Genomic DNA, 24,886 nt, shown 5'->3' on the forward strand with positions numbered 1-24,886 from the left:
GAGTAACTCCAGGGATGAGTGACAGTCTGTGAGTGTCTGTTTACACTGATTGTATCTAAGGTTATATTAGAGTCTGAAGAGGTTCATCGTATTATCACATGAATGATATCATCAGTGATTTGATCAGTAATGTCAAATGAGATGTCATCAGTGATGTCATCAGTGATGTCATTTGAGATGTCATCAGTGATGTCATTTGAGATGTCATCAGTGATGTCATCAGTGACGTCACTGACCATGTCATGAATGATGTAATATGTGACATCATCAGCAGTGGATTGCGGGTGCGCGATATATAGTTAGTGCAACTAACTATATATGGAATTTCAATGGTTTTGTGTGAGTAAAATAAGGTTTTGTATGGTCTATAACCTATGGTTTTTTCAGTGAATTTTCAAGGTTTTGTAAATGCTAATTCCTAACTATATATGGTCTATAACCTATGGTTTTTTCAGTGAATATATATATATATATATATATATATATATATATATATATATATATATATATATATATATATATATATATATATATATATATATATATATATATATATATATATATATATATATATATATATATATATATATATATATATATATATATATATGTATCTGGGAACAGGGAGAAAAAACTGAGACGCCTGGAATCACGCTACATTGTTGAACTGAATACCAAGGCTCCGATGGGTCTGAACATGGAAGAGGACCTGATCACTCACTTATAGACAGTACCGCACTATTATGATATGAACTAAGTAAAACACTGAATTAAGTGAAAATTTGGAATGAGAAACAGTAACCTAGCTAAGCTCGATTCTAAGGTTTTAATGTTGGTTTTTAATGCAATTAATTTGCAACACGGAGTTGATTGGGGTTTCACTTATACAAGGAGATAGGCATAAGATGATATATGCCCACTGGGGGCTAAATACCTAAACAGACGTAATGCAAGATATATATTTTGTGCATATAACACATTTAACAAGCCCACTAGGGCGGTATCTGAGACAAGTGATTGTGTACAAGACTCAATAAAGTAGTATCTTTGAAAAAAACGGGCAACTATGGTTGAAAACAACAACTTCCTCTAGCCCTAAAAGGCAAATGTTTAGATAGCCATGCCGAAAATAACTTGTACACATTTGTATTATATACACATTTAAAAGAGTATATATTCCATGTAACTCATACTATTATATGTTTGATGTTAATAGTCTGACTCTTCGATAATGCGATGTATGAGTCTGTTATTCATGTCTATCACGCTGTAGTTTTACTGTCACGTGATTGGGGTTTGTTGCACAGCGTTTATAATGCCCGCTATGAAACATGAACCTTCTGTGATCAAGCCTGCAGGTCAGGCGAAACGCGTCCGAAGGGCTGACTTGAATAAAATTTTGGCCAGCACATGGTGTCGTGAAGCGTGGTGTTTCGCTGCGTGTTTGAGTACTAATACTAAGGACCTGACTACGGAGGTCCTTTTACGACAACACACCCGCTGATCAGCAGGCGACGGCGTACTCTGTGGTGAGGAGTTGGGGAATATATATATATATATATATATACATATATATATATATATATATATATATATATATATATATATATATATATATATATATATATATATATATATATATATATATATATATATATATATATATATATATATATATATATATATATATATATATATCCTACTGGCGGTCGCCAGTAGGTAGTTATAGTTAGGACCTAGCTACCATAGGAAATCCGCAACATTCTATTGGGAATAACTTTGGCGCCTGTTGAGGAATTTGCGTGTAATTTTCCAAAATTTAGGCCAGCTCCGCTCCGCTCCTTCCCTGAAAGTTTCGGGGGGATTCGTGAAGTGGGGGCTGATAAAAAAGGGGGGTCCCACAACGTGTTTTCCCCATGTTAATTTCCATAGGACGGATTGACAAGGCTACAGCCTGAACCGCTGAACGGAATTACGCCAAACTTTGCAAAATTGTGGGGACTGGTACGCAGATGTGCCTTTGCCAAATTTGGTGAAATTTGCTCCAGTGGTTTTAAAAAAAATTTACTTCAAAAACACATATGTATCTATAGGCGCTCCGAAGGCTTACCGGTACACGTACCGGGGAGCGCACCCGGCGCGCTTACGGGAGTGCGCGAGCGCCAAGCTGATTGGCTGTCACCATTCTAAACAGTCCGGAGAGTCCGCCATCTAGTGTCTCGGTAGAATCGAGACACAAGAGGTGAAAATATAAAGGGGGAAATGATTAAAAGGGGGCAGGTTACACATCCCCTGACCCCCTAGGTTTTCTGAGTGGGGCCTAGAAAGACCCTGAAGGTTAAAACAACTTTTTTTTTTTTTTTGCAATTTTCCCGGGGGAAGAGCTAGGTGCGTTCCCATGCGCACCCTGAGCTCACCACTTTACTCACTCCTTTACAATATATAAAGAATATAGCTCTTTTTGGAGAATTGGAGGTAGTTCTAAAAAGAACTGTTTTTTTTCTTCTTTTTTAGTTTTATTTATTTTTTTACTTTTTCCGAACATTTTTTATTTTTTTTCGTTTTTTTTTCAGAACAAAAAAAAAACTAGAGAATGCCAAACTGCTCACCAGGAGCAAAGAAAAGGGGAAAAATTAGGGCTGGGGAGGGCAGCGAAGTTCTTCTCTTTTTCGAACAATTAGTCGGATACTCTGTTCTCCATAACAAAGCAGTTCGTCACACTGCTTACACCTAATGGGAATGCTATTAAAAACAGGCTGGTTATTTGGTATCAGCTCGACTGCTCTTCCTCTCCCCGATGATGTTGCTCCTCCGGTGGAAATCGAGGCGCCATTTACAGGTGCATTCCGTGCCAGGTCCCTGACACTCCCCCAGGCACAGTTTTGGGGGTGCCTTCTTTGGATATGCCTGATCATTGTAGAGTTCCCAAAGCTGTATTTTTTCCTGGGGTCACCACGAGACAGAACATTGTTGCAGATCTTACATTCCACTTTAGGAGCATTCATCTTCTTCTCCCCTTCTGGAATGCTAAAAAACTTCCAGATGAAGTGCTGCTTCACTTTTGGCTGAGGAGGTTCTTCCTGGAGAAAGTCATCAGAGTCATCACTGCTGCTTGGTGGTCTTGCAGCCATTCTTTGCAAACAATTGAAGAGAAGATAGGAATAGGTGTTGTTCTCTCCAAAGTGAAAGAGGTAGTGAAGGAAATGGGTGGGGTTTTCATTAGTTGTAAAAAAAAACTGTTAACAACCAATGAAAAGTGTTATTTTAAGGTCACATGACTTGACGCACTTACGCTACGCGGTCCGGAGCGCTTCCGCGGGCGCTTACATGGCACGTACGTAGGCGCTTCCGGGGGAGCTTACGCGGCGCGCCTGAATGACTCTTTGTTAGATTTTCGGAAATTCGTTTAAAGGTGAAATTCGGTTATTAAAAATGAAAATCAGTACTTTTATGAGTATGCCACTGAATGTCTTGCATTATTATTTACTTTAAATACATACATATATATTTTTTCGCATGCGGGAATAGCGCTCTCGCTACGTGTACGGGTGCGTTTACCGGTGCGCGCACCCAGAGCGCTCCGAGGAAAAATGGTAAAAAAAAAAAAAAAAACTGGAAAAATACATTGACAAATTTATTTTATATAAAAATAAAAAATAATAATTTTATAAAAAATATTATAATTATTAGTTATAAAAAACAACTATTAAAAAAAATTATAATTCACTTTAAAAATCGTAGGTTACAAACTCGTTATAATAAGGATTTAGCTTTTAAAAAACCTTTGAAATTCACTGAAAAAGTCATAGGTTTAACACTCGTTATAGTTAGGAATTCGCTTTTTAAAAACCTTTGAAATTCACTGAAAAAAACATAGGTTTAACACCAGTTATAGTTAGCTGGACATTTTACTCATACAAAACGATTGAAATTCCCACGTTATAGTTAGTTGGACTCACTATAACTCGCGCGCCCGCAATCCACTGCTGATGATGTCACATATTACATCATTCATGACATGGTCAGTGACATCACTGATGGCATCATTGATGACATCACTGATGGCATCTCAAATTTAGAAACATAATGTTTTGTCCATTTCTATATACAAACGCTGCTTTAAACTGGCCCTGACTGACAGATACTGAATACCTGTAGTTCTTACATTTGAGAGAGCATACCTGACAGCTAATTTGGGGTGGTGAGAACCTGCACTTCTATATTTCCATGTGAAGCACAGTATAGGACTATAAAGGTAATTCCAAAGCTACTATCTTCATATTGAAGAGGGGGTGTGAGAACTAAGTGAGCCAGGCAAAGTGTGTGTTTTCGTAGCACTAAAACAAGACACCGAGAAAGGTCAGAGCAGGGTCGTGCTGGAGTTTGCTGCCTGTTGTCATCTCCAGAGGCGCAACCAGAGTGAAATTTTGGGGGAGGCTAATTGTTTCAGCAATAGGCAGAGTGGGGATGTAGGGGCTCTAAAATGGGGTGAAAAAGAACAGAGCCTCATTTACAAGCAAATGGTCTTTTGAAGACCTGTGAAGTACTCGGGTGCGGCTCTGTGTGTGTACCCAGAAAGCTGTACGGGGCAATGGGCTTTGCGCGCCTGGTGGTCTCTCTGCTAATCACCCCACGATGATGTTGCTCCTGCACTGCCAAAAGAGAAGGGAGATCCTGACAGAATATGGCTCTCTTTAAAGGATTTCCCTTCTCATACAACGCGACTCACCTGGCATGATGTCTGCACTTTTCAGTAGTGAGCAATGTGCATGCTTTCACAGTCTCACTGCAGCTCAATAAAAAAACAAAAAAAACAATGGACTACCTTTGCAAGGCCCGAAAATAGAGCCCCATAGAGACCCGTTCCGAGGCCACCAAAAAGAAACTGCTGGTGCTCAGACCCCCACATACCCCCCCCCCCACTTAAAGCTTTGGGTGCAGTGTTATGTTTGCAAAGTTGTAGATAAAATTGTTAGGCTAATAATGGTAATTTTTGTGTGTCCCGTTTGGTTGATAATAATATCCCTAAGTACATAGATCACAGGGGCATATTACCAAGGGTGTCGATATTGAATTATCGCCGCTTTAGCGTCTGTTTTCGGCCGCTAAGCGACGATAATTCCATCGCCCTATTATCAAGCTGTTGCTAGCACCAGTTAGCCACAGCTTGTAAGCGATAGAGAGCGGTTTGGGGCCCGCTTTGCATGTCAACGATATTTATCGCTAATGATAGCAAAGTGGGCGTACCCAACCCATTAGCGACTGACAGCAGTTACTAACATCACTATCATCTATTACCAAGAAAGGCGAAGCGATGGAAATATTTGTGCTAAGCGTGAATATCGCCAAACACTAACGCCTGCAAATACCAGTTCTTAGCCATGTTATCCAATGGGAGGTGGATAACATGGTAACAGCATTTGCACGCTAATGCGTGAACACCGCTGGTTTTCCAGCGATATTCACGCTAACGCCTGCAATATTATCGCTTTTGAGATAAACGTTGGTAATAGGACGTTATCTCAGCGATAATATTGGGCCAAGCGCAGCGTTAAAAAAACTAACGCTAAGCTCAGTTAGCGATAAATATTACTAACTGTTGGTAATATACCCCACAATTTTTAAAAATACTATCTATAAAGTTGACTGCGGTGGGTTGTAGAGGGAGTGTTGTGGGGTGCGGCTGAAAGGTGAAAAGTACGAGGTAGTGCAGTTATATATAAATTGTAAGGATGTATATAAATAATTAAATAAATACTTGCTGTATGTTCTATGGCACTACCCGTCATCCTATTGCTCCCCTGCCATGCTCCATCACATTGCAGCAGTAAATGTGTGTATACTTGTATACTTGTAAATGTGTGTATACTTGTATACTTGTAAAGCGCACTATCACCTGAAAGCAGTGCCTCTGGAAGCCATCAGTAGAACTTATGTAATTGTATGTTATTATTTTAACATATTTAACAGATGTAAAAAATAATTGAATCTATTTTTTGTTTTTCAAAAAATTCTTTTATTTGGCTTAAAATTTGAAAATGCCTAGAAGAACTGAAAAAAAGGAAAGAGAAAATATATATATATTTGAACAAAAGGAAAGATTTACAATTAGAAAAAAATGAGAGTACTACACAGACAGTTTCTTCTAGTAACAAAGCAAAAAGAAGAATATTTCAAGTAAGGAGAAGCAGACTTCAATTTCAAATACCAGGAAACGGAAACATAATAAAGAAACAGTATCTGTTACTCGGAGAGAAAAGCAATTTCAAGAAATTTTCCAGAGACTTTTTCGATCTAGAGTGATTCAGAATTTAATGAACATATGTTGCAAATATAAAAAGAAAGTGCTGCAATTCAAAGAGAAGCAGCGTATTGAAAGTATAGTAGATTCTGCTTTAAATTTAAAACAGAAGTTATTCATTCTGATTTGGAAGAGAATCAAAGTGTTGGATAAAATAGTCAAAGTGTTGAAAGACAGAAGTAGAAGTAAAAGACTTGTGAACAGAACCAACTTTTGCAAAATCTTTAATGGACATTAGAAACATACTTCTACTAGTGAGCCTTTTTTTAATGAGGAAAGTTACTTCCAGGAAAATAGTTTACCATTTGCAGTTGATACTGGAGGTTGTTGCTTCGAAGTTCAGGATGGTTGTCCTCTTCCAAAAGAGGAAAGGTTGGTAAAAGTGCAGAAGAGTTAATAGCTGAAGAAGTGCAGGGGGAGCGTACACAAACTCCTATGTATAAGTGGGGTTGTAGCAGTATTTGTAGTATTCAACAGGAATCTATTGATATAATACGAAATTTGCTGCGAGAATATACACAGAAAAGTATTAAACAGACCATTAAGTTGTTACAAGAACTAGATCCATGTAATGTAAGAAAATATACTCAGAAGTATGGGCATTCTCTGGCTTGTCTTTAAAGAAAAGTGTGTAAAAGTGTTTTTTCAGCATTTGAGGATGTTAGCAGTACACCATTCAGAAATGCAGAAGTTTGTAAGGAAACTGTACTATGTAAAAAGTCCTGCATTATGTTTAAGTGAACTGAATACAGGTCTTTTGCATGGTTCTTTATCAGATGTTCAAGAAAAGTGTGATGATATTGAAATGCGATATTTTTGTTCAGAAGAGCAGTCCATAGAAAGTGAAATTTTGACAATTACAGATGTTGAAGGAGATGGGAAAGGGATTAGCACTGATCAGTTTGAAGAAAGAATTGGAAAGTTTAATGTAGGGTGCTCTGAAATACCAAACTAAGGGGCTCATTATGATCGCGGACGGACTCACCATCGAGGAGGAGGGAACCTCCGCATGGCCTGCGGAGTTTCCTCCTGTCCAATCAGGATGTGACCGCCACCCTGGCGGTCACATCCTCTATTTTTAACATTGCGGCGGGTGCGGCTTCAAGCTGCACTCGCCGCAATGTAAAAAATGCATACATTGCATTTGTATGCAGAAAGCGGCAGGCACTGCGCGGTGCCTGCCGATTACTGCATACAAATGCAGGGGGGTACCATAGGTACCCTCCATGTGCACCCCCCATCCCCACTTCACCCAGGGGGCCCACAACGGGCGCCCGCAGTGAAGCTCCGTATGCTTTAATTCAGTGGAAAACCCGCAGTGGAAAAGCATTTCTTTTTGGGCATCCTAATATATCTGGTGGTGTCTGAGAGACACCGCCACCATATTAGGGCTTTTCCGCCGCGGTTGTAAGCCAACCGCAGGACCCACCAGCCATCCTAATGTGGCGGTGGGTCTTTGGTGGGTCCGCTGCGGTTTTTCCGCATCCTCCGGGTCGGCGGTGGCTTCCGCCGGCCCGGAGGATGTGGAAAAAACGCTATCCTAATCTGCCCCAATGTTTGTGTTTGTTGTCAACGTACTCCTTATAAAAGTCAAACTAGGAATGTTGATTTGTATTTGAAAAGTGAAAAGGAGAACATTTGTAAGTGGGAAGAATTTGCAACTTACTTGTTGGTGGAAGGTCGATTTGAGTTAGGAAGTGATCAACGTATATATAAATATTGTTAAAACAAATTAGAAGAGAACAGAATGCCTGCTAGACCAGTACATAATAACTTAGAATTAGTAGCTATTCTGGAGGAACTGGCAGAATTGAAAAAGTGAGTAGCTCCACATATGCATGTCACACATAATTGGGATTAGACTATATAACAGACATCATAAAACTACAGCTAGTAATGAGTAATGCTGTGGCGTAGAATATGGGTTACAGATCAATGCCACCTAACGAGATCCATTATTGAAGACATTTTGAGCCTTGACCAATGTAAAAAAATCAAATGGCTAGCCTTTGTCAAAGCAACACTAGAGGACTTGGGCTACAAGAAATACTTTGACTATCATTCCAGGATAAATGAAATTTCTAAGACGGATCTAAAAAAGGAATGTCTTGCACATCTGAGACAGCTACGCTTAGTAACAGAGATTCACAAACAATCTGTTCAACAAGCCATATTAGTGCAGACTGTCTATGCATCGGAACCCTATTTGTCTTTCAATTTAACCCAATACGAAAAAATGTGATTAACTCGTTTAAGGTTTGACATGTTTCATTTGCTAGTTTCCTTTCCAATCCAAAACGACTGGGTGTCAACACGGGCATGCTGTCCGTGTGATTTGGTATCTACACAATCAACCATACACACTATTCTATTTTGTAAATTCTTTGTAGAACCCCGTAGACGCTGGATACTCCCCATCTTAAAATTTTGGGGGCTACGCCAATGCCGTCCCTGCATTTTTGGCACTCCAATACTTAGAAAATGAAAAATATGCCAAAGCGATTGTACGTTTTCTTAAATTCTGTATCCAACATCGTCGCAACCTTTGAATTTCCCTGTCCAGGAGCGACATAAAGAAGGTGTACAAATCTTTAGGTTCTCAGATGTATGATATATTGTAAGTCATATCTTGTTGTTTCTTAACTGAGTTGTCTTTTTAAATTAATTCTTCTTTTAAACTGTTTTTAGCATTTTAAAACTGTGATTTTATTATATGATTAAACTTTGTAAATCGTATTTTATGAACTTTTATGGTGTTCCTATCAAATGAAATACCGAATAAAGTACTTTTGAATTGAATTGAATTGAATTGAATACATATGAGTCTGTTCTAATTCAATCTGTTCATCCTTTTCAAACTATAATTCGGATGGAGCCTAAAACAGGTAAACTGCCACCAACAGACTTGCATAGAGGGCTGAAAGGAAGAGTGGTGTCCTTACCTTTGGATTTTGAGAAAAATATTGAAACTATTGCTGGAGAGAAAGAGGAAAATGAGGCAGTAGTCATTCTAGTAAATGGTGTACCAACAAAGAGTCGGAAAATATGGTAAGAATTTGTGGAAGTTAATAAAGTTGAAAAGGCTACCTTATATCTTATAGAGAACCATTTTTATTACAAAACTGTAAATGTGGATGAGCAGGTAATAAGCTTAGAAGATGAAGCTGAAATTTCAAGTAGTCAAATAGAGAAAGTGGACAAATCAATGACTGAAGAGATTTATGAACATTACACAATATGCCCTTTGTATTCAAAAGAAGTAATAGGAAGCAGCATTGAGTTATTTCAAATGAAAAAAGCAGAGAGAACTCCAAAGAGTGTATGGGAGAAAAGCTTGGAAGCTCGTTGTTTTCTACAGCTGTTTCCTACTGGAGAAGGTGGATGATATGATGACCGACCTGTACGGATTCCAGCTTCAGAATATCGGTCAACAAGATTATATTCTGAAGATCCTAGATTTCGACAGTGCATTCCATATATATTTCACCTTTTGTTTGAAAGTGATCTGTCTTCTCTGTCATATGTAGTGAGCCATATACTTAAAACTGGAGTTCATCAACCACTTCTTTCTGCGAAAGAATTTGTGGAGAAAGTTCAAGAAATAGATGAAAATGTAGAAGCACAGTTAATCAATTTGATGGTATGTCAACGTGGAACAAATGAATATTGGTATCGTCGTCATGGAGAACTCAAGTGTATGTTACGGAACTTAGGTACACCAACATAGTTTGTCACACTTAGCTGTGCTGAGTATGCATGGGAAGAATTGCTTGAGTTTTTATGAGAAGAGAATTCCAATATAAAATTTTTTTGAAATAATGACTCCTGGTGAACTGTGTTCATTGGATCCTGTAAATGTGTGCAGATATTTTAATCATAGGTTTCAAGCTATGATGTCTTTTATCTGCAATAAAAAGAATCCACCTCTTGGAGAAGTTACCAATTTCTTTTGGAGAAAAGAGTACTAAGCAAGAGGTGCAGCTCATATAAATGCTACTATGGATCAAGGATGCACCTAAATTTGGAGCTGATTCTGATGAAACAGTATTGTCTTTCATCGAACAGTATGTGACATGTGAGATTCCAAGAGCAGAAGGAGATAGAAGTTTGAGACAGCAATTTTTACGTTTCCAAACTCACTGTTGTGGAAAGTACTGCAGAAGAAAATACAAGTCTAAAGGAAAATTTTACACCAAATGTCGGTTTGGTTTCCCATGTCGAGTCATTTGTAAAGGAAGAGTAAATTCTTTTTTTTCTTCTGTAAGGCACACAATAACTCGGAAAGCTCCAACGAATACCTACAACTTAAAAAGAACCGAAGTGTCAAAGTATATCAATGATTACAATCCAGTCATTTTTAAGATGTGGAAATAAAAAATGGACATCCAGTAAGTTTCAGATAACTCAATTGCTGTTGCACGTTATGTTACATCGTACATAACAAAATCAGAAATAACAGAGTGAAGCAAATGTGGGAAGAAATGGCACAAGAGAAAAGCCTTAGCAAACAATTGTACAGCTTTACTTTGAAAATGCTTTCCCACCAAGAAATTGGATCGTATGAATGCTCAGACCTCTTGTGCTCTTTAAGTTTATATTCAAAGTCACAAGGAATCATTTGGGTAAGTTTAGGTCTTGCCTGCAAATGAAATAGAGTGTTGCAACCATTTGAAGAAATTGAAGAATTAGCAGCAAATGAACCAGACAGTACAGACATTCTTAAAACTAATATGTTGGACACATACTATCGGAAAAAGAGTCAACATCTGGAACAGCTATGTCTGTATGAAGTACTTCAACATTACAGCTTCAAAAGAAATGTTAAACAGAATTTAAAGAAAGGAAAATATGCAGTAGTTGGATGCCATGGTTGTTTAGTAAAACATGCAAGGGGTAATCTTATAAACCACAAGAAACTCAGTTGTGAAACTCCAGATAAGCGAGAATTTTCTGAATTAAGCACTTCTCCAACTCTTTAAACCATGGCGTAGCGAAAGTGAATTACTTGGAGACTTTGACTGCTACGAAGATTCTTTTAATGCATGTAAAGATAGTATTGCATGTACAATTTTCCCTACATATTTAAAAATGTTGAGTGATGAAGTTGAACAGGAAAAAACTATTACAGCTGAAATAGCTAATGAAAGTTCTCAAGGTAGTCAAAGTAGTGGTCCATGTAGTCAAGATCCTCTTGGAAAACCAATAGTGGAAAATAAAGCAGCGATTGCTATGCATGAAGTCGAAATTGCAATGCAACAAGAACACAAGGAGAATATTACATTGGAAAACGTAGAAGAACAACTAAATGTTGAAAAGAAAGAAATACATGTACACGTGAGAGAACAGATAGAACATGGTTTGTTGCATAAAAAAAGAATGTGTGTGTGTTCATCTTTTAAACCTCTTCTGATATACATCAGTGGTCAAGCTGGGACAGGTAAACATTTTTTAATTAAAGTTTTAACCAGTTATCTTCAAAAAACGAATGGCTCACATTTATGTTGTGTGGTAACAGCTCCAACTGGATTAACTGCACACAATGTTAAAGGAGTTACTTTGCATAGATTACTTATGTTATCAGTTGAGCATGATAATAAATTAGAATATCAGAAGTTCTCTGGAGAAGCTTCTTGTGAAGTGTCAAGAGTGCTGAAGAAAATTAAACTTTTAATTATTGATGAGGTGAGCATGGTCTCAAACGTAATGCTTGCTTTTGTACACTTAAGAATGCAACAGGTATTAAAAACAGATTACGACATTCTCTTTGAAGGAAAACATTTATTTGTATTTGGAGATCTGCTACAAGTACCCCCTGTAAAAAGAGAACCAGTGTTTAAAACTCTTCTACATGAAGACACTAAGAAATGTTGGGAGGTATTGGAAATGTGAACCTGTGGTTACATTTTGAATATAAAGAACTCACTCAGAATATGCGACAAGCAGGAGATGAAGATTATTGAAATATTCTAAAAGATTTAAGAATTGGTGTTCTAAGCAAACATGGTAAACAAGATTTTCAAAGTCGTCTACTAAAGAACTTGTTTACAAATGAAAACACACCAGCAGAAGTAATGTACAAGAAAATGAAAGAAAAAAAGTCTATAGTTTGCTTAATGCCTACAGTGGAAGAGTGTAATACATTTAATAGCGAGCTTATGAAATTGGATAATCAAGAAATAGTTCACATTGAAGCTATTGATAAAATCGAGCATCAAGGAATAACAATTCTTCTTTCAGAAAAACTACAGACTAAATTGGATTCTTGGAAAAGTGTGTATCAAAAACTGCTGGCTTAGATTTTTTTTTAGATGTATGCTTAAACTGTCGGGTAATTTTGAGGCGTAATCTGAATGTAGAAGAAGGTTTAGTGAATGGAGCAATGGGGAAAGCTGTTGATTTTGTGAAATATCAAAATAGAAATGGAATTGAGTTAAATTTGATCAGATTACAGAGGTAAGACAGATTGCACATTGTGCTGCATGTTTTTTGCTTGTAAAAGACTTGTATATCTGTAGAAAACAGTTTCCCTTTTGCTTAACATATGCAATAATATTCATAAATCTCAAGGTTTAAGTGTAGATAATGCTTTGATACATTTAGGAAGAACTGTGTTTAAAGAGGGAATGGTATATGTTGCATTATCTTGAGTTAGAACGTTGTCTGGTTTGTATTTCATTGATTTTGATGAGAACAAGGTTAGTGCTGATGATATTTGTGTAAAAGAATATATGTTCATTTGAGAAGGCTATATGCTCCAAGTTTAGGTGAATATCCTATTCATAAGAAACATGTTGTGTGTTCAAAATGCAAACATGTTGAAGAATCAATGATGGTTGAAAAGCAGAAACAAAATCAAGAGAAAAAAAAAGATGTAAAGAAGCAGAAAATACAAACAAGTGATGATGTTGTTGGATACCAATTAGAAAATGCTTCTGGTGTCAACTGCTATGGAAATGTTATTCTAAACGTTATATTTTATCTTGAAGATGTTTATGGTGTAATTATGGAAAGTCAGGAAAAAAGATTATGTTCTGCATTTTATACTTTATTTCAAGAATTGAGAACTGAGAGAAGTAAGATCCATTCTGCTTTTGGTATTCGCCAACTGTTGGATACAAGTACTGGATCTTTAACGTACAGTGCTAATATACAAGATGCACAAGAATTTCTGATGGTTATGCTTGGAGTACTAGAAGATGAAGGAATTCAGATTGAGAGTTTATTTAGACTCAGTTACAAATGGAAACATAAATATGAGATGTGTTCATTAACTTCCAGCACTATAGTTGACAGGGAACAATTTTATTATTTAACAATACCTGACTGCAAATCTGTACCATTTTCCAAATTAGTAAAAGAAGCTGATCATGAGATGATCTGTTCTCGTTGTAAATCAACAATGCTATCTACATTATGCCTACAAAGATATGGAAAATATTTGATTATAATGCTGCAACGCTGTAAATGGAAGAAAAGTGGAAACCAAAATTAAAAATGTTGTTGCTTGTCAAGTATCTATTTCTGGAAGAACTTTTGCAACAGTTGCTATTGTTTTCCATGCTGGTAGTACTACCACAAGTGAACATTATACAGTTTATTTAAAGTGTAATAATGGTTGGAGTCACTGCAACAATACACACTTGGAAATGAAACCGAGATTGCCTTATGAATTACCCAACTGATACTTGATATTTCTGAAACAAAGATTTTAGATACATTATTAGGCCGAGAGGGAAAATGTGTAGATGCTTTAAGGAATTCATACTGGATGATTTAAAAAAAAAATCAACACATTATTTGGCCTTGAGGAAAAATGTGAACAGAAACTACAGATTAAAGGTAAGATTTAAAAATTGAAAATAGTATTGGATATGTTATTTATGTTAATTTCGTATTGTGCTTGCAAGAATTAGTCATTTGTTTTTTTAACAATCTAGTTGATTGTTTTTTCCCAGCTGTTTATGATGATAATACAGTGACATCACTGTGAATAGTGAAGTTAAGTAGAATCTGATAACAGCAAAAAAGGAGAAAAATATGTTTTCAAAATGTTAAATTATGTTGTATTATTTGACAAGTAACACCGTAATTTGTGAAATATATTACATTACACAACAGTTGTACAGTTCATTTTCTTTTATGTAGTGGAAAAGTTAGAAAAAACAATACTAATGACAAATAGCACAATAGTAGTTCGATATTTAAAAACTCTTTGGAATTCACTGAAAAAACCATAGGTTTTACAGACGTTATAGTTAGGAATGAACATTTAAAAAACCTTTGAGCTTTTAAAAAAACAATATAGGTTTCAGAGAAGATATAGTTAGTTGGACATTTGACTCATATAAAACTGGAGAAATTCGCCCGTTATAGTTAGTTGAGCTAACTATAACTCGTGCGCCCGCAATGCACTGGTGATGACGTTACATATTACATCACTCAAGACATGGTCAGTAACATCACTCATGACATCTGAAATGACATCACTGATGAAAATTTGGGGCTCTCTCGATTGTTATTACTGGCCCGTTTAGCTGCTTGCCTAACAACTTTCTTTGGATAGTTTCTCTCTATTAAGTTAGATGTCAAAGTTTTTGCATGTTTGAAGAAACTTTCTTTGGTAGAACAGTTCCTCCGGATACGGAGAAACTGTCCAAATGGCAAGTTGTCTCTGAGGGCTACCGGATGGTGACTATTGTAGCTCAGCAGGGAGTTCCTTGCCATGGGTTTGAGAGAGCCTACTTGAGGTTAATACCAAACCGACCCTGTCTCAGAGGTTGACAATCGTTAATACATTCTCAACGATGTCTAATGATGTAAAAAAATCTATTCTGAAGAATTGGAAAATTCTAAATGTTGAAGGTGATAACCTGCCCCCCCTCTTTTCGCTTTCAAAAGAAACAGCAATTTACGAGACAAGCTATTACACACGAGGCCACTTGCCATTAAAGCAGTTGCACAAGATACCATTTGGGGCACTCCTAATCTACAGGGTCACTTCCCATGTGTTTCTTGTAAAGTATGTCCTATGACCAAAAAATCCAAGACCATTGACATAGGCACAGAACGCCCATGGGCACAGAACAAGATGACAAACTGTAATAGCGAGCAGATGATATATCTGATTTCTTGCCCCTGCAGACTTCACTATGTGGGCATGACGGCACGCAAGGTTAAGCTGCGCATTATGGAACACATGAGCACAATAAGGTGCAAAAAACAAGCCACACGATTAACCGCTCATTTTCTGGAACTGAGTCATAAACCTGAGTATATGACATGGACCGTTTTGGAACAACCGTATATTCCTCAGCATGTCACCGACATTGCTAAATTCTTGTTCCACAGAGAACAGCGCTGGGTCTTTAGACTCAAAAGTGACACTAAGGGATTAAACGACTCTATTCCTTGGACAACGCTATAAAAAACCTTCCTGTAAGTTTATGATTAGTATGTGTAATCCCAAACCACCATTGCCCAGAGTACATCAGGGCACTCTTACATAGTTTTCACATCAGCGTTACATACTATCATAAAATGAACGATGTGCCTAGAACATAATGGTCGTTAAGGTCTATGTTATGAAAATCTCTTCCTTGATTTTCCTGGTTCTATGGCCATTGTTATTAACCTTGTTGTCCTAAAAGATGCATCCTATGTCTAACCAGTGTTGTTCATGCTTGTAATACCTTGCAACCTAAGTGACTATGGGGCATCGATTTGATAACTAAATCAATGCTAACATATGAGCAATGAGTAATTAATTAATTCTTGAAAAACTTTTGAATCTCATTGCACATAAGGTTGATTTACACATACTTCCACGGGCTTGATTGGAACTACAACTTTCACTTTTTTTGTAGTCCCGATCCTAATCTTGTGACACTAGTGGCATCGCGATATCCCTGATTGACATGCTTTTTGAGTGAGTTTGGGACATTGCCTAAATAAGTAGATGCATTTGAATCCCGTGTTAGTATAGACAATATCGATGTATACAGTTTGCAATACGCATGTTTTTGGAACTACAGAAACTTCCATTTCTGTTGCAGTTCCAAGTGAAGTCTTGCGATACTAACAACATCGCAAGACCAGGAACGAGACTCGGAAGACTGCCGAAACCACACAGGACATATAATCCCGATCGCCCACCAGTTCGGTACCTCCCCAACGGCTCTGCTGACCGTCCGAGGTACCGACGGATAGGTAGGTGAAGCCTTCACTATTTATCTAGTCTAGGATTCTTTTTGGTTTAACGCGGTGTATGCAACAATTTGGGGGCACTCTGTCTAGACGCAAAGGCTGGTTGTAGACTAAACGCATAATAACAGTGAAAACCAGCAACCAGTAATGCTTAAACATAATAGGTAGAGACAGCTCCTTCCCCGATACAAATTTAAAACTTTGGCGATATATGGTCTATGCACAGTGAGCAATACTTATTGCCTATTTTTCAAAGAAAAAACGCAAATTTTCCCTAAATTGGATTCTATAAGCTGAAGCTTCTGCATATATGTCAATGCAGTTTATTGTTGAACATATTGATATCCTGGGGGTCTGCCTTCGACTATAAATATCAGTGTCAAACTACACATATATTATGTGAATGTATCTGGTGCCGAATTGTTTTTGTGTGTGTGTGCTGTGGATAAGTTGTTACTGTTTTGATGTAAAAGTCTGATACACCACAAGAATTTTTGTTTGGTGTACTCTTTTTAGAGCGGTGCCTCCTATATCCTGAGCCGTTGCCAGGTGGGGTGAGTCTCTATCTTCCTTATTTGAAAGGTAAGATGGCGATATGTACCACTCAGGGACATATATGATGGCATAATGTTTTGTGGCCACATATTAAGAGAAAACTTATTTTGGTTGTTCCTTTGGAAAGAATCACATGTGTTTCGTGCTATTATTTTATTATTATTATTTTTTTTTTTTTAGAAAGCTGAAGATATCGAGAGGAAAACGGGATTGTGAGATACAGTACTCACACCATATCCTTTTTGAAGTATTATAAATAGCAGTTATTGCAATTTTTGTCTTGTTTAGGTCCTGACGAAAGCACATGGCCTTCAAGTGCTGAAACATGTTGACCACCACTGCTTAGGACAGCTATTTATTAAAACTAGTCCTGGCACTCACGTTTTTAATCCTTGATCGTGACTGACACGAATAAGAATTGTTAGTCTGTTCATGCACCAATTTTATATCTTTGCACCCCACTATTTTGCACTGCATTTAAAATATCATAAAAACTTGGTCCCACATATTCTATCCTGCTCATCTTGGTTGATATACCTTCTTGACATTCGCAAGCTCTGATATTCATAGAGCCAGTCTGTCATTGTGTACATCCAGGGATACCCAAATGATGAAGCTAATCACCAGGCTTGGTGAATGATGGGAATCCATACACATAAACTCTTATGTTTGTTGCCATTTCACAATTTTGATTCTTAATAGGAACTTTCTTTTTCTGTTTTCTGCTTTTCCAGACGCTGGAGTATATTCTGTGTGTACAAGTCAGTTTAGGGGCTACATATTCCAGTTAGTCTTTAAATTTTGGCCTGTGACCCTAATTATAATTTTTTGTTGTGTGTTGTATTGGCATGATTGATTAGCCAACATTTCTTTACAATTTTCAAACCCCTAAAGAGGTTATTTATTTTTCAAAAATGTTAAATCAATGTCTCTGATTCACCAGAACAATGCTCGTTTTTCCTGAACAGGATTGGTTGTCAGAGAAAAAACGTGTTAGAAGTCCCACCCTAGTTAGACCGGGATTTGTGATGCATAGAGGTGGATATTCTGTGGTACCTTGTCCACCGCAAAAGTGTTGCCTACTGCAGAGACAACTGAGATGTGCATCTGAAACACAGCAGTTTCTGCCTCTAAATAAGAAGTGGTAGGCTATGACATCTCTAAATAAGGGCCTTCGTAATATTCACTGTTCTCCTTTTGTTATCTTTTACTAAGCCCAAAACAAAGTCCACTGTAGAAATATTTCAAAATATAAGTAAAAAAATTATGCTACACCCTCACCTTTGGAATATATGTTAGTGGCTGATATGGCTATAAAGTCAAACTATGCATCAAATTATAAAACCCTATACAATAAAGATTAAAAATGGGTAAAATTAACCGATTATTTATCACATGTGGAAGGTTTGTGATACAGTCTCCAAACAAAAAATTATTGATCATTAAAATCAATAAACAAAAAAATGGAGCGAAAGCAAACCTATAAATAAGGTATCTTTGTAATACCTGTGCTCCTCTTGCTGTGTCCATTTTTTTCGAGTACTGAAATGGAAATTACAACTAACCCTGGGTGAAGTACTACACTACGCTTGCGTAGTTTGCGAAGTTTGTTCTACTTCCCACCATACGCAAATTGCACTTAGCACAGTGCAAACACGCGTAGCATAGTGTAAAATATAGTGCAGCTGTCATTTTTTGCTCGCTCGCGGTCCTCAACGTCAAGTTGGTGACCGCAAGCAAGCAAAATGACATCCTGGTGAGACTTTTTCCTCATTCGCGATCAACAACATCAAGTTGCCAATCGCGAGCGCAGAAAATAAACCTCCCGGCAAGATTCTCAACGCGGGGAGGTCAGGTTTCACATTGTGAGTGGTAGCGTATGCTCGCAACCGCTCGCGAAGAGAAACTACCAGTCCGCATTGAGAAAGCTGCTGCTCGAGAAGGAATCTACTCGAGTGGCAGAAAACGACCGCTTGCACTGTGCAAGATGCGGTTTGCACTGATTGCATAGTGCCGGATGCTTGTCCGCACTGTGCAATCAGTGCGAACAGCATTTTGCACAGTGCACTACGCAGTTTGCGTAGCGCTACCACAAGAAATACGCCCAGGGTTAAGTACAACGTGGTGTATAAACAGGTACTAAGGCATTGCATTCCTACAAATAATCGTCATATTTCACTTACCAGCAAGCAGTGTAGAGAAAACCTAAAATGGATCCCACCATTTTAGAGCTGGACGACAGGCAGGCAAAGAAAGGGTAGTAGGAGAAGCCCACTTCAAGCCCAGCCAGGAGGAGCACAGCCGCTGTAAGAAAAGCAATGATCGGCCCACATATTAAATAATATGACTAGGAGACAAAATGCAAAAAAATAGGTTTACTTCATAACTTGCAACTCACACTTCCATCTGTAAAAAACACACCTCACACTGCATAAAACATCCCTATTTCATAGGAAAGCACCCGACCTGAGGATCATGTGCCTTCAGGGGGTATCAGTCATGAATACAACCTGTAAGACACAAAGTCATCTCAACTACAAGCACATATACTGTGATGATTGAAAAAAAGCAAATATCATGCAATGAATCAAAAACCTTTCAAGTTATCTTAAATTCTCTTGCCATGACATGAATGCTGGTCATCGTATATTTGGCTAAAAAATAAAAATCTCAACATTGAGACCGGATTATGTGAAAGGTGACTCTATCTACTAATTAAACACAGGGAAATTCATAATTCTGAATTACAGCTTCTATGTTGCTTATTGTATTACAAAAGTCTTATTTGGCACATAAAAAGTGAAATGTTATCTTAGAGCTCCAGCCAGAGGGGCTTCCAGGGCCATCAGGAGGAGCTGCCAGACATTGGGTTAATAGGGTTAACCATTTGGAAAAACCGTAGTCCTCCAATCATGTTAAAATGTATGTGCCAGAACATTACTAAATGGTTTGAGAAAGTTATTTTTGGCTGTCATGCATTAATCCCACATCAACTTTAAATACAGTATTTTAATTGATTCACTGGTGTTAAATTGGCACTGTTGAGATATCACTTTGTATCCGGCTTTTTTTAGACAAATTACCAAAGTGTGGCTCACTGGTTAGAGGAGGCAGACCCTGATGCAGAGGTCAGACCCGGGACCAGGGTTCAATTCCCGACGTGGCAGGGTCTTGAGCTCAAATGTCCACGGACTTGATAATTCTCGCCTCGGTGCCTACTCGAATCATGGGTTCACACTCTGCAACTCTGGGCAATAGCTTGCATAATCTCCACTACGGCCCCACCACGATGGGATGCCTGGTTTTCACCTTGGGGATGCCCAGTAGGGGTTATCTCGCAGGGAAAGCCAGGACGGGTTCCCAAAGCAAGCGCTAAGAGACCTGTCGGTGATTTGGCGCTATATAAATCGAAATTAACATAACATAACCAAATCTTGGGGGGCAGCCGAACATAGGGAGATTTCCCCCCACGGCTGTTAGAGGAAGGGGAGCGGTCCAGGCGACTGCTCCTCCCCTTTGTGATAGCTAGGCTGTTTTATAGCCCATGGGATATATATGCCACGACTGGTCATAAGTATAGGAGAGCTTTTTTTCTTTGGAGTTTGGTATTAGGGTTTTAAGCGTTCTCTATTAGCATCCCTAGTGAGTTGTTGTTAGGTCTTCTTAGCCTAGTTAGCATGTCAGGGGAAAAAAAATCCAGCAAGTGCTCTGGCTGCTTGAAGAAGCCATGGGATGTGAGCTCAGTGAGGAAGGCATCTGTGGGGGATACGTTGGCAATTTGTTTGCTTCTGTGTAGACCTGCTAAGGTGGATGGTATGCAGGTGATGGATTGGAGCAGCTCCTGATTTCAGTGAGCAACACCAAGGGGGCATTCAGTAGACCACAGGGCAGTGGCTGTGGCTTGCACAGCCTGCAGTGGCAGAGCAACACATGCTGGAATGTGGCTGAGGAGCCCCCAGGAAAATTGATTATAAGCGGGGTAATGCCCCATTGTGTGCGTTAGGAAGTGGGAGCAGTGTGTGGCGAGCTTTCGCTTCCTCACCGTTTGAAAATCAGCAAGTCGGTGCAAGTGGGGGGCGGGGCATATCAGTATGGAAAACGTCATTCCGAACAGGCTGGGTTTGCAGTAGGGTGCTTTCTTCAATGGCATAGCCTCATGGGCAGAATTTTGTTGAGGAGGAGGCGGCCTTGGTGGGTGGCTCCCATTAGGAGGGGAGTCCTGAGGCATGGGCAAGCGACATGGAAGACAAAAGGTTTAGCAGTATCTATGGTATTGGATTTTTCCTGGTGGGGTCAGGGTTCTTCCAGGGGGGGGTGTTCAGGGGGAGGGCAGTACAAACCCAGGAAGATTCAATGGGAAGAGAACTAAGCAGCCAACCAATGTGTGCATCCAAGGGCAGGTTGAGGCAGTAAGGGAGTGGAATACGTTCGATGGAAAGGTAGGTGATGGAAATGGCCTGGCCGGGACACAGTTTGTGACCAGTACACTGGACCATATACATTTTTGTGGCAAGATCATTTCAACAGTGTTCCAGACTCGGGGAGCACTGTGCGGCTCCATTACCCCGTGATGAAGAGAAGGCTTAGCCCAGAACGACAACATCGCTGGCCCACAAAGGCCTGGAATGGCCTTGGCGCTGCACCCAGCCAAAGGGGACAGTACTGCCACTGGTGGAAGTGCACTCGGATCGTAGGTGTTCCGCATCAGTTGAAGAGTTGGGAGGGTATGGTATGGCCCCCCAACCTAGGCATTCGGTGTCCACGGATAATGCTGCCACATGTGAGGTGTTTGCTGACACAGATGTCACAATCCTGATTAGGAGGAGGAGAGTTTAGAGGAAGGGAAGTGTTTAGATGATGATGGTCAGCAAAAAGTGGAGAATTGGTGGAGCGTGGGTACCATTGAGTGGGGGAGTCCCACCAATCTGTTCATGAGATTTTCCAGGGTACAATAGCTGGCAATCGGCAACAGGAAAGGCAGAGGTGTCAGGGCAGCTGTGACGGGCCTGACAAGAGGAGACTGCGGGGTCAAACGTCGGGCTCCAGAATGGACACCTGTTCTAGCACCAGGTAAAGAGCACAGCTGTATCATCAAGGCAACAGCAATGGTGTCAGTGGGTGTAGATGCGACGGAATTGCACCCTGGGGGTTCCAATGTGGCTGCAGAGGGGTTGGTAGGTATCAGACATAGTAGAAGGCAAGGACGAGTCAGGTGTAGTTGAAGGAGCCTCGAAGCCAAGAGAACAAGAAGGGGATAAGGTACATGGAAAGGAAAGCTCTAAGCACAAGACCAAGGAACTACCCTACATGGGGTGTTCGAAGCAGTCTTTCAGCTGGGCAAGGACAATAGCAGGAGGTGTCTGCAGGGATACGTCAGCACAATAAGGCATCTGGGCTAAAGGGGGAAGGGAGGGATGAGGAGTTGGAGCAAAAAGCACATACACCCATTAAGCTCAGCCTTTAAATAATTTTAATTATTGATATCTATTGACAAAGATGATGCCAACCATTGAACCATTGAGGGTAGGCCTGGACAGAGTTTCTGGAGTTCTGATACACAGAACTCCGTGAAGTGACAAAAAATAAAACCAAGCTACGAAGAGTTCCGCGAATGACGGAATGTGTTACCTTGTGCTGTTCGTGCTGATTTTTAGCACCGGATGTTTATCCTGCGCTGTAAAATCAGCACGAACTGCATCACGCGCATTGCAAGAGGGTGCTGCTTCTTTCGACCACTCAAGTAAGAGTTCTACTTGAGCGACAGCCTCCTCAATACAAATCGAAGGTTTTTCAGCACAAGCGGTAGCAACCATCCGCGACCACCTGCGTTGAGAAATCTTGCTGGGAAGTGGTCTCGAGTTAGAGTTCACCCCCCAGGCCTAAATGAGGGAAGGGTTACACATGGTTTCTCACTAGGGTACAGAGGTAATAGAGTACGTTGGTGGGCTGACAATACACCTTGGTGTATCTTTGGCAACATAGAAGACAGCTTGCCTAGTACGGCACTGTCATTCCTGGGTATCAACATCGATTCTGTGGCCATGGAGGTCTGGTTTACTTATGGTGATTATAGCTGACAAGCCTTGTTCCGTGGAGTGCCAGAGGATACTGAATAATTCTGGGAGCTCATGGCTGAACTTGGGGTACCTTTGGCAACATAGAAGACAGCAAGACCCATTACGGTGCTGCCACTCTTGGGCATTGTGATTGGTTCTGTGGCCATGGAGGCCCAGTTACTGAGGGTATAGAATTAACAAGGCCTGAAAATCCCTAAATCTAGGGATCAAGAACCTAGCCTTTGAAAGACGGATTTCACAAAACTCACTGGAGTTGGAAAAAAAATGTCAGAAAGAAAAAGTTTTCTTTCTTGAGTCCCACAGCTGCGCGCTGTATATAACGTATTTGAAGAAAAAAGGGGGAGAAAGAGGAATAAATGGCTAGGCTCACCCTCCAATAGTTAATGTAGACCTGAAACCCCCTAAATCTAGGATTCCAGGTACATTAGCAACTACACAAATAAGAATAGAAGATCAAGAGGAGGACGAATGAGGAACAGAGGAGGTTTTGGGTGGCCTCCTTTCCAAGGGGCACCACCATATGGCCCACCACCACAGTTCTTCTGTGGACCACCACCATTCCACCAGCCTTACCAACAACAACCCTACCCCTACTGGGAAAAAGTGCAACCCCAAGAACAACAACACCAGCCTTTTTTCGGGAGAGGCAAGATGCCACAACGAGGGAAAACGAGACGAGGGCAACAGGTGCAATGGGTTCAGCCGCTATAAACCGCCAGGAGACACACACGGACTATAGGCCCACCGAGTATCCTGTCAACAAGCAACCTCCCAGCTTAGTGGTTAACCTTTCAGACACCACTCTGACACCTGACCAGATGACCATACTGGAAAAAGAATTAGGTTTCGTACCGACTGCAAGTTTGGATAAATTCAAACTATGCTGCGAATTGAAGGAGTTCATTCGCAAAATTAAACTGGAGGTATTTTTCAAGGACAAGGAACCCACAACAAACACCAACAGTGACACAGGACTTCACAAAAAATCAAAGTTCACTCCACCATCAACCAGCCTTCCAGTTGGGCTTCTAGCTTTTGAGAAGGCCGTACTCAAGGAAGTTACTGAAATCGATCCTAGAAAACCATAAGGATATTTCACAATACGAGCAAACGAGAGAAGGAAGCAATTCCAGTTTATCCAATGAAACCAGAGTGACCATCAAACCAGCAGACAAGGGGGGATGTTATCGTCATGCAAAATACAGCAGCCTACAATGAGGAATGCCTACGACTCCTATCAGACCAAAGGAACTATGAAATAATCCAGAATGACCCCACAGAACGCTTGCGTATCTAAATCGCTGGTCTTGTGGAAGAGTCTTTGAATAATGATTGGATAACTAAGAAAGAAGCGGACTTTTTGGAGAACAATGACCCCACTATCCCTTACTCCTACACAATCCCGAAGATTCACAAAACCATGAATAAACCCCAAGGCAGACCAATTGTTTCAGGGATAGGTACCATCTTGGAACCTTTGTTGAAGTTTGCGGATGCATTCTTACGACCTCTAATACAAATGACAGATACATACCTTCAGGACACAAAAGCTGTACTCTGTCTTCTGAAAAATCTACAATTCAACCCACTCACTCACTCACATTCTAGTGGGTTTAGATATATACAAGCCTGCCCCCTAAATAGACACTAGAGATCCTGAAAGAAGTACTCTTCCAAGACACATGGCAGTACCATACACCCAGACATGTGGTACTGGAATGCTGTCGGCTAGAACTGACAGAAAACTTCT

The 24,886-nt window shown here is 39.6% G+C and overlaps 1 protein-coding gene across 3 annotated transcripts in view; it reads right to left on the reverse strand.

Moving 5' to 3' along the window:
* The window catches only part of LOC147727940 (stimulated by retinoic acid gene 6 protein-like), a 665,438-nt gene that overhangs the window by 482,004 nt on the left and 158,548 nt on the right, over positions 1–24,886 (reverse strand). For all 3 annotated transcript variants that reach the window (XM_086961854.1, XM_086961855.1, XM_086961856.1), the window contains one exon: positions 19,243–19,363. In XM_086961854.1, the coding sequence (XP_086817980.1) occupies positions 19,243–19,363 (121 nt within the window). The remainder of the gene's footprint in view (positions 1–19,242; positions 19,364–24,886) is intronic.

Source organism: Lissotriton vulgaris, chromosome 3_1 (genome assembly GCF_964263255.1).
Source record: "Lissotriton vulgaris chromosome 3_1, aLisVul1.2, whole genome shotgun sequence".
Taxonomy (NCBI): Eukaryota; Metazoa; Chordata; class Amphibia; order Caudata; family Salamandridae; genus Lissotriton; species Lissotriton vulgaris.